Genomic DNA, 14,110 nt, shown 5'->3' with positions numbered 1-14,110 from the left:
AGTGGAATAAATATAATTCTCAATGAATTGCCTAGTCTAGGGTGGCAATTTTTTCCTGTACATTTTGCATTGTAATAATAAGGCAATGTCTCCCAGCTATATAAATATGCCAGACAAACAAAATTGTATCACAGCAACTAATGTATTTGACATAAAAAGGTATACACATTCTATACTCATTCTGCTATTTTCTCAGGTACATTTTTATTGTATTTATTTTATTTATTTTTTTTGCATCTTTATAGATACGTCCCTTGAAATGTGTTTAAATTCAGTGGTTCTGTCTTGAGCCAGAACAAAAGTAGTAAATAAGTATGTCTGTTTCTAGGACAACAAACACTGAATTCACATTTTTAGCTCTCTACAAAGGCACAATTTACACTGTACATATCTAAAAGCCTTTCTGCAAAAGGGTAATAGATTTACTATAGACATGTCAGTTGCTTTAAATGGGTAGTTCATCTTTAAAGGGGTTGTTCACCTTTGAGATAACTTTCAGTATGATGTAGAGAGAGATAATGTGCAATTGGTCTTCAATTGTTATTATTTGTGATATATGAGTTACATAGCATTTTATTCAGCAGCTCTCCAGTTTGCAATTTCAGCAATCCAGTTGCTAGAGTCCTAATTACCCTATTAACCATGCACTGATTTAAATAAGAGACTGGAATATGAATGGGAGAGGGCCAAATGACAACAAATCTATCGCCTTACAGAACATTTGTTTTTAAATGGGGTCAGTGAACCCCTTTTGAAAGCTGGAAAGAGTCAAAAGAAGAAGGCAAATAATTTAAAAACTATAAAACTGAACTGAAAACCACTAAAAAAAAAAAAAAAATTGTCTTCGAATATCACTGTCTACATCATACTATATTTAAAGGTAAACAACTACATCTAAAGGTGAAACAATGAACACCATGTCACAGCCTGCAATAGAAGCAATGCTTAAGGAACAGTATCATCAAAAAATAAAAGTGTTTTTAAAGTAATAAAAATATAATGCAATGTTGCCCTGCACTAGTAAAACTTCTGTTTGCTTCAGAAACACTAACTTGTTTATACTGTGTAGCAATAGGGGAGCCATTCAAAGGAGAAAAGGCTCAGGTTACACAGCAGATAGCAGATAAGCTCTGTAGAACATAATGGTGTTATCTGTTATCCACTATTTAACCTGTGCTGTATAGCCTTTTTTCAATTAACGCCATTGTTACACAGCAGCTTGTTTATATGAACTATGTTTCTGAAGCAAACAGATCAGTTTTACCAGTGCAGGACAACAGTACATGATATTTTCATTACTTTAAAACACATTTCTGGTGTTACTGTTCCTTTAAGATATGAGTTCTTGATAGCAACTTTTATTCATTAATGCGAAACTAGTCCCAAGTGCTGAGGAAATTGCTGACACTATATATATATAAATGAGGATGATAATACAAGAAATAATTTCTGTTCATATAGTTCCAGAGCTGTCAGAGTATGAATTACAACTCTGTATGAATGAGACTTTATGTATTCAGTCAGCTGTCACTTAGTTTGCACAGTAGGTTTTATTACAAATGTTAAAGTAAAGTCTAAAATAGAATAAGGCTAGAAATGCTGTATTTTGTATGCTAAATATAAACATGAACTTACTGCACCACAAGCCTAATCAAACAAATGATTTATGCTTTCAATGTTGGCCACAGGGGGTCACCATCTTGTGATTTTGTTAAACATCTTTGCAAGACTAAGACTGTGCACATGCTCAGTGTGGTCTGGGATGCTTAGGGATCGTCATAAATGATCAAAACAACACAAGTCAAATAATATCTGCCAGAAGCCAATAAAGCAAGACTGATTAATAATCAGAATAGGCAGACTGCACTGGGTCCTGTGTTGTCATGTAATCTGATTTTATAGTTTTTGTAATGTTTAATACAAACTTTCTACAACTCTCCAGAACCAGTGGCTGCAGCACAATAATCCTCCAAATAGAATCCCAGTTTATCTGTTTAAATCTGGCTCCATGATCTTTGTCCCTGCAGCTGGAGTTAGAAATAGTAAAGGGGATGTAAAGGTAAAAATAATATCCAATACAAATCTCTACACAGTTGCCGACTGCTGTTTCGGTAAACAAACAAAGCTGCTTAAGTGGGGGGGGGTCTACCTAGGGTAGGGGGGAGGGTTTTATTTATTACAGGTTCAATTCTCCTTTAAAGCTGGCCATAGATGTTGAGATGTTTAAAAGATCCGATAATCATCGTGAGACCACGATTATCTTGGAACGATCATACGAATTGTCCATCAACTAAAAAGACCAATTTGCCAGGAAAACAAAAGGTTAGCTGCCTGCTTAGCCCTGCAAACATAGATAGATTGCACTGGGGCCGACAAAGATTTTTTAACCTGGCCGATCAATTTCCTGACAGATGTCGGCCGAAAAATCGTAACATGTTTGATCGTTCGAATCCCACTAAACGCACGATAATTTCGAAGGATTGGTCGGACTTCACTAAAATCGGTCATTCGGCAAGAGAAATCTTTGCATCTATGGGGACCTTTAGTCTCTGGGGGGGAAATGGAGCAATTGACAAGTTTTGTACACACTTTCCAGCTCAGGGAGAAGGGTGGCAAAACACTTTTAACTGCCCCTCCAATTAATTAAATGGTTATCGCCCTCAGGAGATTAAAGGGGTGGTTCACCTTTAAGTTAACTTTTAGTATGTTATAGAATGGCTAATTCTAAGCAACTTTTAATATGGTCTTCATTGTTTATTTTGTATAGTTTTCGAGCTATTTGCCTTCTTCTTCTGACTCTTTCCAGCATTCAAATGGGGGTCACTGACCCCATCTAAAAAACAAATGAAAAGCTACAAATGTATTGCTATTGTTACTTTTTATTACTCATATTTCTATTCAGGCCACTCAACTATTAATATTTCCGGTCTCTCATTCAAATCAATGAATGGTTGCTAGCGTATTTGGACCCTAGCAACCAGAGTGTAGAACTTGCAAACTGGAGAGCTGCTGAATAAAAAGCTAAATAACTCAAAAACCACAAATAATAAAAAATTAAAACCAACTGCAAATTGTTTCAGAATATCACTCTCTGTATCATATCAAAAGTTAATTTAAAAGTGAACAACCCCTTTAATGCCTAGTAAAAAAAATCGATGACAAGTTATGTAACATGTTTATCTGTAAGGACAGAGGATAGAGAATAGTAAATATTGATGGATCCTTCATGTTTTCCTAGTACTACACTAAAACCTCTCAAATATGTACTACATGATACATTTAATTATATGTTCATGTTCTGTTGCCACAGGACCGACCTGTCGGGCAATTCATATTTAAAGGGTCAGTTGCGCTGTCACAGCAGTGTCACTCACCTGTGGAATGTATAATGAGAGGAAGACCTTTGAGGTGCCTCGTGGATCTGTATAAGTGAAGGAAGCCTTTGTTTTTAGCTTTGCAGTGATGGTGATGGGCAAACCGCTCATTCACTACATGAAGCAGCCAAAGGATGAGTTTTGAAATGACTAACACAGTACTTAAATTAAATGGAGCAACTGATTGATTGCATTCCTTTTTTTTTCCAGAAAACAAACAAAAATAAAAAGCCACCACAGCAAGTGTCACATACGCCAACTAAAAAAGAAAAAGAAAAACATATTTACCAACTCATATAGGACAATATACACCCAATGAGTGAGGTTAAAGGACATGTAAACCCCACACAAAAATGTAATCAGCTAACAGTCACTTTAAAATGTTTATATTAATACTAAGGCTTATTACAAGGCTACAGCATTCACTTCCTTCTCCTTCTCTATCCCACTCGGCTCCCTCCCTTGGGAATTTACTTTGGCTGATGGCAATGAGCATGCACCGCTCTTCTCAACTCAGATTACTAAAGGCCCTTCAGTCTAGCAGTCAATAAAGAAACTCTGCTCTAGTGGTCTGCACGTATTTTTTCTCATAACCTGCTCGCCTGAGCTCAGCTTAACCATTACAATTCTCAATTCAAGCAGGATATTTTTTTACTTTGTGTGAAAAATGGAGGTTTTCCTATTTGGAATTATTCAGTGACAAATACTACTAGAAAAGTACAGTTTTATAAAAATTACTTTTAATTAGATGAGGCAAGTGTTTTACGTGCTCTGCAATGTTCAGGGAAGAAAATGGAGAAACGGAGTGGTCAGTTTGGAGTGGTCAGTTTGGAGAGTGCCTGGTTAAGTTTTGTTATGTAAGATGGGTCCTTGATAAAGAGACTAGTGGGTAATGGTCAGGTGTTTATATCTGGTATGAGAATGTACAGGTGTGTAGCAAGTGCAAGGATTTGCAGAGAGGTGAAGCAGATGAAGGTTTGACTGATCAGGTAGATGAGTCTTGCAGCTATATTCTGGATTAAATGTACACCATAAACTACAATCTAAAAAAAAACAAAAAACGTTTAATGCCCTCTAGTGACACACCGTAAAATTATAGTTATGTAGCTGAGGATGTAGTGCATATATCAATCAGGTAGGGGATGCATTGTCCAGAAACCCGTTATCCAGAAAGCTCCAAATTATGGAAAGGCCATCTCCCATAGACTCTATTTCAGGGGTGCCCAGGACATCTATCCTGGTCTACAAGTTGATCCCCGTCAAACACGAACACAGAAGGAAGGGTTGACAGCAGCAAGCACAGAGGGGAAGGGAGGGCTGAGCAGCAAACATGGAGGGGAAGGGAGAGCTGAGCAGCAAGCATGGGGGGAAAGGGAGTGTGTTTAAACTTTCATAACCAGCCGAATTTTGTAAAATTAACATGGTAATTAGGAGGTGTGGCCAAAAATGGGCGTGGTCAAACCCGACACCGCGCGTTACCAAGGTAGAGCTCCTGATTGGGCCAGGTGTCAAGAATAGATCCCAATGTAACAAAGTCTGGGCACCCGTGCTCTTTTTTATCAAAATAATCCACATCTTTAAAACTGATTTCCTTTTTTTCTGTAATAATAATAAAATAGTACCTGGTACTTGATCCAAACTAAGATATAATTAATCCTCATTGGAAATCGAACCAGCCTATTGGGTTTATTTAATGCTTAAATAATTTTCTAGTAGACTTAAGGTATGTATGTAGTAAAACTCCAGGTCCCAATCGTTCTGCATAACAGGTCCCATGCCTGTACTTACATATCACTGTATGTTACATTTTATAGGCAAATAGCTACTTACATTTATCAAGGCCAAAAGTATGGAGATGCAGACCGTTGGCACTGGGTGAAAGTGCGGCCTGATCACAGACTGAAGCTTCTGAGAGGGCAAAAGTGGGGCATCTAGGAAGCAGTCTTCATCTGCACTCTGTGTCAGGTCTCCAGAACTCTGTAAGGATTACACAACACTGCAATGTTACAAAAATCTCTGGGTTACCCTTAGCATTTACACATACAATGATACAAAATGTCTGCAAAAGCAACTACAGACAAGTTGTCTAAGCAGAATTCTAGCTGGTTAGGTTACAGCTACGCTTGGTATTTTCTATGACTGTGGGTACCACCCAGAACCATGGGTGAGGAAGGCTAAAAAGTGGGCTTGGCATTTAAGAGCAGCATGTAAATAGTAGGCTTTTTATGATTCATTTATATCTAAAATGAATACAAGGCTTCATAAATTTACTAAGTGGTGTAATTTCAATATGCTATGGTTTATAAGTAGGCCCCATTGTATGCATAAATGAAGGACTATTAGAGAAACAGAGACAGAACATTGTCTATGTACCCTAAGCAATAAGGACAATGAATATTATACTGGTCTGGTGTTGCTGGAATGATGAAAGAAACCCCTGGATTGTGTTACTGGACCAAGACCTTGATTAACTCCCAGTAAGGGTAGCCAACAATTGTATCCATTGACTTCTAATGAAGTTGGGTATGGCTTTTAAAGGAAAATTAAAGTTTATGTACTGGGTTGAGTCAAATTGTTAAGTATTCCCTAGTGAATGAAATCCCTTAGTTCTTACCCCAGGCCAGTGCTTTTCTTCAGTACAATCCACACCAACCTGCGGTCATTTATCTATCTTTTTTTCTAATTTCCCCAGGGATTCATGGTTTCCATCTCAACACCACACCACCATGTTTTCTCATTTTCCCATGCTTTTTATCTCAGTGCCATACTGCAATGTTTTTTTCAGTTCTCCAGGGATCTCATGCTTTCCATTCAGCACCAAGCCGCCATGTTTTCTAATTTTCCCAGGGACCCCATATCAACCATTTTTCATTCCTGTTACATTTAGCCACAATCAGTATTTGTGCTTTGAGAGTTTATAAATCAAAAATCAAGTGGCAATGGGAGAAACATTAACTAATGGGATGCAGAAGAGCCACATAAAACACATGAGAGGTAAGGACATATTTACCAATATACACTGTAAATTGCACCAGTGAAGATACCCATAGCAACCTATCAGCAATTTGTTTTGAACATTCTACTACCAGTTAAAAAATAAAAGATAAAACCTGATTGGTTGCCATGGGCAAATGCACTGGCACAATAGTAAACCAGCCTTGTAGAATGCTACACATCAATGCCATAGGCAGGCCATGTTGCCAATAAATATTTGTGTATTTACATATCTTTTTAAATACATAGCAAATGAAACATAAATGTCACTATAATATCTGCTTTCTGCTGAAGTGAAAGTAGTAAGTATGTAATATTCTTAAGTTTCACTGGAGGGCAGCATTCACCCAAACATTACCACAAATAACAATTCTCTTTCTTATTTATAGTTTGACTTCCCATAAAATGTCTGAAGGTGTTAGTATTACTGGCTATTTTGTGCAACACACTGACGGAGCTGCAAACCACAGGAAGGATGTCAATATACATTTGTAAAATAAACTGTAATATAAGTCTGCAGGCACACTTGGAAAACAAAACTTAATTAGATTACTTTACTAAAATTAAAATACACATGTTAAACAAGAATGAATAAGAATACCGTGCAACATGGTAGTTGTGCTTCTGCTCGTAAAAGTATACTGTCTATATGGCGATTGTGTTTCTGTACATAAATTCATACATCTATGGCAGTTGTGTTTGTGGGCCTGAGGGTTTGTAACATGTGAATGAAGTATCCTGTGTACATGAACATGGCAGTTGTGTTTCTGTATGTGGTGGTTTGTCTCCTGGGAATGAAGAATCCAGTGTACAGGGTAGTTATGTTTCTGTACATAAAGGTTTGTCGCATGTGAATGCATATGCATCATGTATATAGGGCAGTCGTGTTTCTGCATGTAGGGTTGCCCTCTAGTAAAAAAAAAAAAAAAACAGCCTATTGGGTTAATTTAATATTTACATGATTTTCTAGTAGACAATGGGGTTGTTCACCTTTCAAACACTTTTTATTCAGTTCAATTATTTTCACATTGTTCACCAGGAATAAAGACTTTTTTCTATTACTTTCCATTTTTTACCATTTTTCCCAAAATCTTCAAAATCTTAGTTTAAGCCTGTACATTTATATTTATTTTGGAAGTTCATTTATTGGTTATGCACTTTTCTACATAAACCTAAATAAAGCAGATCATGTTACAAAGGTGAGTACATTTTCCCTTAAAGGGGATGTTCACCTTTTAAACACTTTTTCAGTTCAATTGTTTTCAGATTGTTCATCAGAAATACAGACTTTTTTCAATTATTTCCATTTTTCACAATTTTTCCTAAATCTAAGTTTAAAGTTCCTGTCTCTGGTGTTTGAGTCTGTCAGCTCAGTAATTCAGGTGCAGACTCTAAATTGTTACAATTTTACAAAATTTAGTTGATACATTTCTCAGCAGCATCTGTGGAGAATTAGCAACAATTGTATCAATTCTAACAGTTGCCTTTAATGAAACCCAGGGATTCTGCTCAGCAGGGACAAAGATAAGAAATGTATTGATTTAGAACACTTTACGGCGACCCTTCTCCCAGAGCTGCTTTAGAAGGTGAAAAATAACATACTAAAATACTCTTCAATATTAGAAAAACACATAGAAAATAGACAGTAATTGGAAAAATTAAAGCCACAAACCGCTACCAAGGCCCAGATCAAGAATACCAGGAATCCGGCACAGTTAACATCAACGTTTGGCTTTATTCACGCATAGGAAGAATAACAGTGGAGGGTGTACAATTCTAACGCGTTTCATGCCCCATAGCTGGGCACTTCATCAGAGTGATTGTGTGCACATGTGTGAAGGGTTAAATAGCTACGTGTGTGCATATAGTTAAAACAGTATAAAGGCAAAGTGATAACTCAGTGCAGTTTAAGGTTCATGTAATAAGATTGCACAAAAATGTTAATCTTATTACATGAACCTTAAACTGCACTGAGGTATCACTTTGCCTTTATACTGTTTTAACTATATGCACACACATAGCTATTTAACCCCTCACACAAGTGCACACAATCACTCTGATGAAGTGCCCAGCTATGGGTCATGAAACGCGTTAGAATTGTACATCCTCCACTGTTATCCTTCCTATGCGTGAATAAAGCCGAACGTTGATGTTAACTGTGCCGGATTCCTGGTATTCTTGATCTGTGCCTTGGTAGCGGTTTGTGGCTTTGATGTAGTAGCCGGCGAGGAGTGACCGGCATATCGCGAGAGCAGCGATCATGCAGGACGGCATATTGGTCCGGGTGAGCTCCGCCATTAACGCTTAGTGAGTAGAGCTTTGAGTATTTGGAAAAAGCCTTTATTTTTGGTGAACTGTCTGAAACCTACTGAACTGAAGAAAGTGATGGAAGGTGAACAACCTAAGGCCTATTAATAGTGAAGAAGAAAAAAAATATAAAACTTGGAAGGTTGGTATTTATTTCAAAAATTCAGATTTTCAAAACGAAAAGTTTATGTGAAAAGATTAAGTGAATGGGAGCGGCATCAACTTGGCCGCCTCAGGGCATTATAGATGCCTGAAACACCCCTTCCCACACTCCAAAAACATACAAGAGATAAACCTAATAAAACTGAATATAGTGTGTGTTACATTAGATTGGTTACAGTGAATTGGTGGTGTGTATTTCTCTTTCTCAGACTTTGCCCAGTCTCTCCTATATATAGTGTACTCAATACAATGCACTGAATGTATAAAAGGGGAACTGTATATAGGAGAGACTGGGCAAAGTCTGAGAAATACACACCACTGATTCACTGTAACCAATAAAGAAAATGGACACGCCAATAGGAAATCATTTCAATGGCCTCATCACTCCATTAAGGATTTAAGAATTTTGGTTCTTAAGGGCACTTTTAAAACAGATAATGAAAGAAAAAAGCGTGGGAGTACAAACTAATGGATCTAGACTAAGGGTGTGGATCTAGACCACTGGTCCCCAACCAGTAGCTCACGAGCAACATGTTGCTCCCTAACCCCTTGGATGTTGCTCCCAGTGGCCTCAAAGCAGGTGCTTATTTTTGAATTTCTGGCTTGGAGGCAAGTTTTGGTTGCATAAAAACCAGGTGTACTGCCAAACGGACCCTCCTTTAGGCTGCCAATACACCTAGGGGCGACCAAATAGCCAATCACAGCCCTTATTTGGCATCCCCATGGACTTTTTCATGTTTGTGTTGCTCTCCAACTCTTTTTTACATTTAAATGTGGCTCACAAGTTAAAAAGGTTGGGGACCCCTGATCTAGACTAAGGGTCTGGCCACAGGAGCAGATTCGGCGAGATTAGTCGCCCCAATGACAAATCTCCTCTTCTTTGGGGCGACAATCTCCCCAAACTGCCTTCCCCCTGCCCTCCGCCGGCTAAAATGAAAAGGCACATGCGGCGCTTCGTTTTCCAAAGTCACCCGAAGCTTCTGACCCTTAGAGATCATTTGGAATTCCTTTAATTCCACTTTCCATTAATTCAGCACTAATTTATATTCAGCCTCTTTGACACACATTATCTTGTACTTTATCTGCCTGTCTCTTGCAGATCCCCTCGTAAATGACTTTGAAACTTTACACACAGATTGATATTCATTTTGTTTGTCAATTTGACCTATGAGCTGAGTGTTGTATATATACCAGAGAACACCACAGCTTCATTGTAAAAAAATGAACTAAAATGCTCTGAAAGCTTGCTATGATTGTATGAGTTAGCCAATAAAGGTATCACCTTTATACCTTGTTATCTTTTATTTCAAAAGGTTTGCCCTGAATTATGTTAGATTGTAAGCTCCACCAAAGCAGGGATTGAAGTGAATGATATAGACACAAAAGTCAAGAATATCTTGTAAATTATATAGTGACTAACGTACCCCCCATTGTAAAATATAAGGATATTATAAGTTACTGAGGAGTTTCATGACCATATAAAAATACGAGTTATAAGCAGACTAGTAGTACCCACGACTTTCACTTTCTTCCTTAGTTGGGTGCACTTCCTCCAATGGCCACTTTCCACTGGCAATACCGACAAAGAAGTTAGTCCAGCACCCACAGTTTTAAATGAAAGAGCCTTTATTGGTGCAAGGGAATTACAGCAATGTTTCAGACCATGCAGTCTTTTATCAAGCTAACCAGCATTTGTTTAACAGTGCTACTTATACTCTATTACACCATCAGGTGGTCATTTGTGCAAACTTGTTCAATTAACACAGAAAACAATTCTTATACATTTGACAATGTAACACCATGTGTCTATAACAACATGCAAGCAAGTGTTCAATATCGTTTGAGGCAAGTTCGACAAGATGTCTATAGTGAATTTATCTGTAAGAGATAAAAGATAAAAATATAGGATAAAAAATCTGTAAGAATTAGATTAAAATCATCTGAAAATGGGACTCAAGTCCTATTCTCTATTTAAGCACCATGGTTCTAGGGTTTCAAGTTTTCTAATCCAGAATGTCTCCTTGAATAATAACTCCTTTAATCTATTACCTCCCCAACGCTTTGGTTCAATGGTATCTACAATCTGGAATGTTAACTGATTGACCCTATGAGCATGCTCAATAAAATGACCAGCCACCGCTTGATCCTTTTTTCCTGTATTAATTGCGGATTTGTGTTCCTTTATACGTTCGCGGACCATTCTCTTGGTTTGTCCCACATATGCTAACCCACATGGGCATTTGATAACATACACTGCATATGTATAACCACAAGAGTGTCGGCCCCTTATTTTTATAGGATTACCTTTTCTGGGGTGAAAAATACACTCCCCTACTTGTACGTTACAACAACTGTTGTTCTAACGTACAAGTAGGTATTTTTTCACTCCTCCTGTTTTTATATGGTCGTGAAACTCCTTGGTAACATACTATCCTTATAATACACAAAAGCCATGAATATCTTGTAAATGATATCCTTACAAAAGGTGAGTTCTGCTGTCATCAGTTATAAACGGTGAGTTCTTTTGTCATTTCTGTCACATGACTCACTGAAACTTATGTATTATAATAAAGTACCCCCAGTTGCAAAATATGAGGATATTAGAAGTTACCTTGGAGTTCCATTACCTGTATAAAAACAAGAGGCCGAATGGTCGTGAAACTCCTCGGTAACTTAAAATATCCTTATAATTTACAAGAGGGGGTACTTTATTCACTATATTATTGCTGCATTGAGCTAGGGAATAATGACAGCAGCTACAATAACAAAGCAAGAAATCATCTGAGCACACATCACGTGACAGACAGATGGAAGATCACATGACAGTAAGCACGTTCTTCCGCACAGCTATGGAAAACAATGGATCACGCAATCACAAATTCACAATACACATAGAGCCGACACAGAGTGGCCGAAAAATGACTGCTTGTAACGTTTATAGCGCCGTATAATTATTGAATGCTAAGTAGGAGCTCACACTACTGCACAACAAGGTGCGCTTATTAACAGTACCGGCCAGACCAGTGTGTGGGCTCATGGTAGCGACCCACGACATTTTCCAAACCAGTGCGAGCTGTACATACTGAAGCTGGCTTACATACATCTATACGGCTGTTCCTCTCCATCCTCCGCCTCCTCACATTGGAGCGCTGCAGGCAGCACGGCTTCCTATCACCCCTGTCTCACAGCCCTCCCCTTCCTTCACTCACATTTCCTGTTCCCCGCACAGAGCGCCGAGGTGTAGCTTAGTTGTGGGTGAAACCATTAGTAGGGGTGGAGCACAACAAGCGCTTTCATATTCTACAAATGGAGCATATAGCTGTGCTGCACCGAGCAGCTTAGTTTCTGGTGTTCTGCCCATTTACCTCACCTTTTACTTGGACACGTCAAGTCTCGTTTATTAGGACAGTAACCTATGGCAATCAATCAATCGTTTGCTTTCATTTTTGTTAATACACAGCTGTCAGCAAAACCTATGTCTGATCGGTTGCTATAGGTTACTGTCGACCAGTTGTGGTAAACCCCTCTGTCATACCCTCTTTCCTGCAAACCTGTAATTTAGGAGGTTATAGAGGGAACCCATTGCTGAGGACATTTCCACTAGTGAAAAGCTCAAAGGGTGTGTAAACCCAGAAACAAATTGCAGTCAGAGTGCTTTCCTTAACAAGTCTCCAATTTACTGTACATTAATTATTTTTACTTTTTTGTTGTCATGATATTACACATTTTAGACAATTTAAAACTGCTAATAATTATGTAACAATGGCCGCCTTGTCATTTTGGCCTACTTGTCTACAGTCAAAAGAAAGCTGTTGTGGGGTGGTTCTGCTTTACACTAGAGAAACATCACATTACTCCAGGGTCGGACTGGCTCAGTCGGGGCCCACCGGGTTGTGAACCTCGGGGGCCCGGTGCGCATGCGCAAAAACGAGTGCGCATGCGCGAACGGCAGCCCCAATGCGCATGCGCGAACGTCAGCCCCAACGCGTGCATGCGCAACAGCGCCGAAAAACTTTTACTGCCATTCGGGGGCCAATCTAGGACAGGGACTGGGCCGGCGGGGGCCCAAGTGGGCCGGGGCCCACCGGGTTTTTTCCTGGTTTCCCGCCGGCCCAGTCCGACACTGCATTACTCTTCTAAATTGTCTCTGCACAGGTAACATTAAAGGGGTGGTTCACCTTTAAGTTAACTTTTAGTATCTTTTAGAATGACCAAAACCTGAGCAACTATCCAATTGCTCTTTCTATTCAGGGCAGGTCCTCTTCTATTCATATTCCAGTTTTTGATTCAAATCAGTACATGGTTGCTAGGGTAATTTTGGACCTTAGCAACCGGACTGCCAAAATTGCAAACTGGAGAGCTGCTGAATAAAAAACAAAACAACTTAGAAACCACAAATAAAAAGAAAAAGCTATTGCAAAATGTCTCAGAATATCACTCTCTACATCATAATAAAAGTAAATTTAAACTCAAACAACCCCTTTAAAACTAGGGTTGCTACCTGGGCAGTATTTTTTACTGGCTTAGCTTGGTAATAATTATGCTTTGTCCCAATGGTATTGATAGGGGGAACAGATATGAAGGCATGAGTAAAAAAATATAGAAAAGGCAGTATATTTTTCTCTGAGAGGTAGCTACCCTAATCACACATTATCCTAAATAATTAGTTTATTCCTAAAGCTGGCCACAGATGCAAAGATAAAGTTGTACAAATCGTCGTTTAGTAGGATTTCTGGACCGTGTGTGGATTGTTAACAATAATACTGTATAATACACAAAAGCCATGAATATCTTGTAAATTATATCCTTATAAATGGTGAGTAGTGATGTCATCAGTTATAAATGGTGAGTAGTGATGTAATTTCTGTCAGATGACTCACTAAAATTTGTGTATTATAATAAATAAAGTACCCCCAGTTGTAAAATATGAGGATATTATAAGTTACCTCGGAGTTCCATGACCTGTATAAAACAGGTCATGAAACTCCTTGGTAACTTATAATATCCTTATATTTTACAAGAGGGGGTACTTTATTCACTATATCTCTGCATGTATTGCCTATATGACAATATCAATAAGTGACTTTCACGACTATTTGTTGGACATAACTTTTGTATGATTGCTGTATTTAAAGTAATGGCCAGAACATCGTCTGATTTGTTCTTTGTACTAGTTTATTTAAAGGGGATGTTCACCTTCAAACACATTTTTCAGTTCAGTTGGTTTCAGATTGTTCACCAGAAATAAAAACTTTTTCCAATGACTTTCTATG

At 38.3% G+C, this 14,110-nt stretch overlaps 1 protein-coding gene across 1 annotated transcript in view; it reads right to left on the bottom strand.

Moving 5' to 3' along the window:
- tmem192.L (transmembrane protein 192 L homeolog) overlaps positions 1-11,974 on the bottom strand; it is a 38,823-nt gene extending 26,849 nt beyond the window's left edge. The window contains 3 exon segments of the mRNA NM_001093002.1: positions 3,375-3,633; positions 5,205-5,351; positions 11,939-11,974. Of these exon segments, the coding sequence (NP_001086471.1) occupies positions 3,375-3,633; positions 5,205-5,351; positions 11,939-11,962 (430 nt within the window). The 5' untranslated portion in view covers positions 11,963-11,974.
- Between the last annotated feature and the right edge of the window lie 2,136 nt (positions 11,975-14,110).

The sequence above is a fragment of the Xenopus laevis genome, chromosome 1L (assembly GCF_017654675.1).
Source record: "Xenopus laevis strain J_2021 chromosome 1L, Xenopus_laevis_v10.1, whole genome shotgun sequence".
NCBI classification, from domain to species: domain Eukaryota; kingdom Metazoa; phylum Chordata; class Amphibia; order Anura; family Pipidae; genus Xenopus; species Xenopus laevis.
Note: the sequence above shows the minus strand (reverse complement) of the source record. Positions and strands in the feature narration are given on the sequence as shown.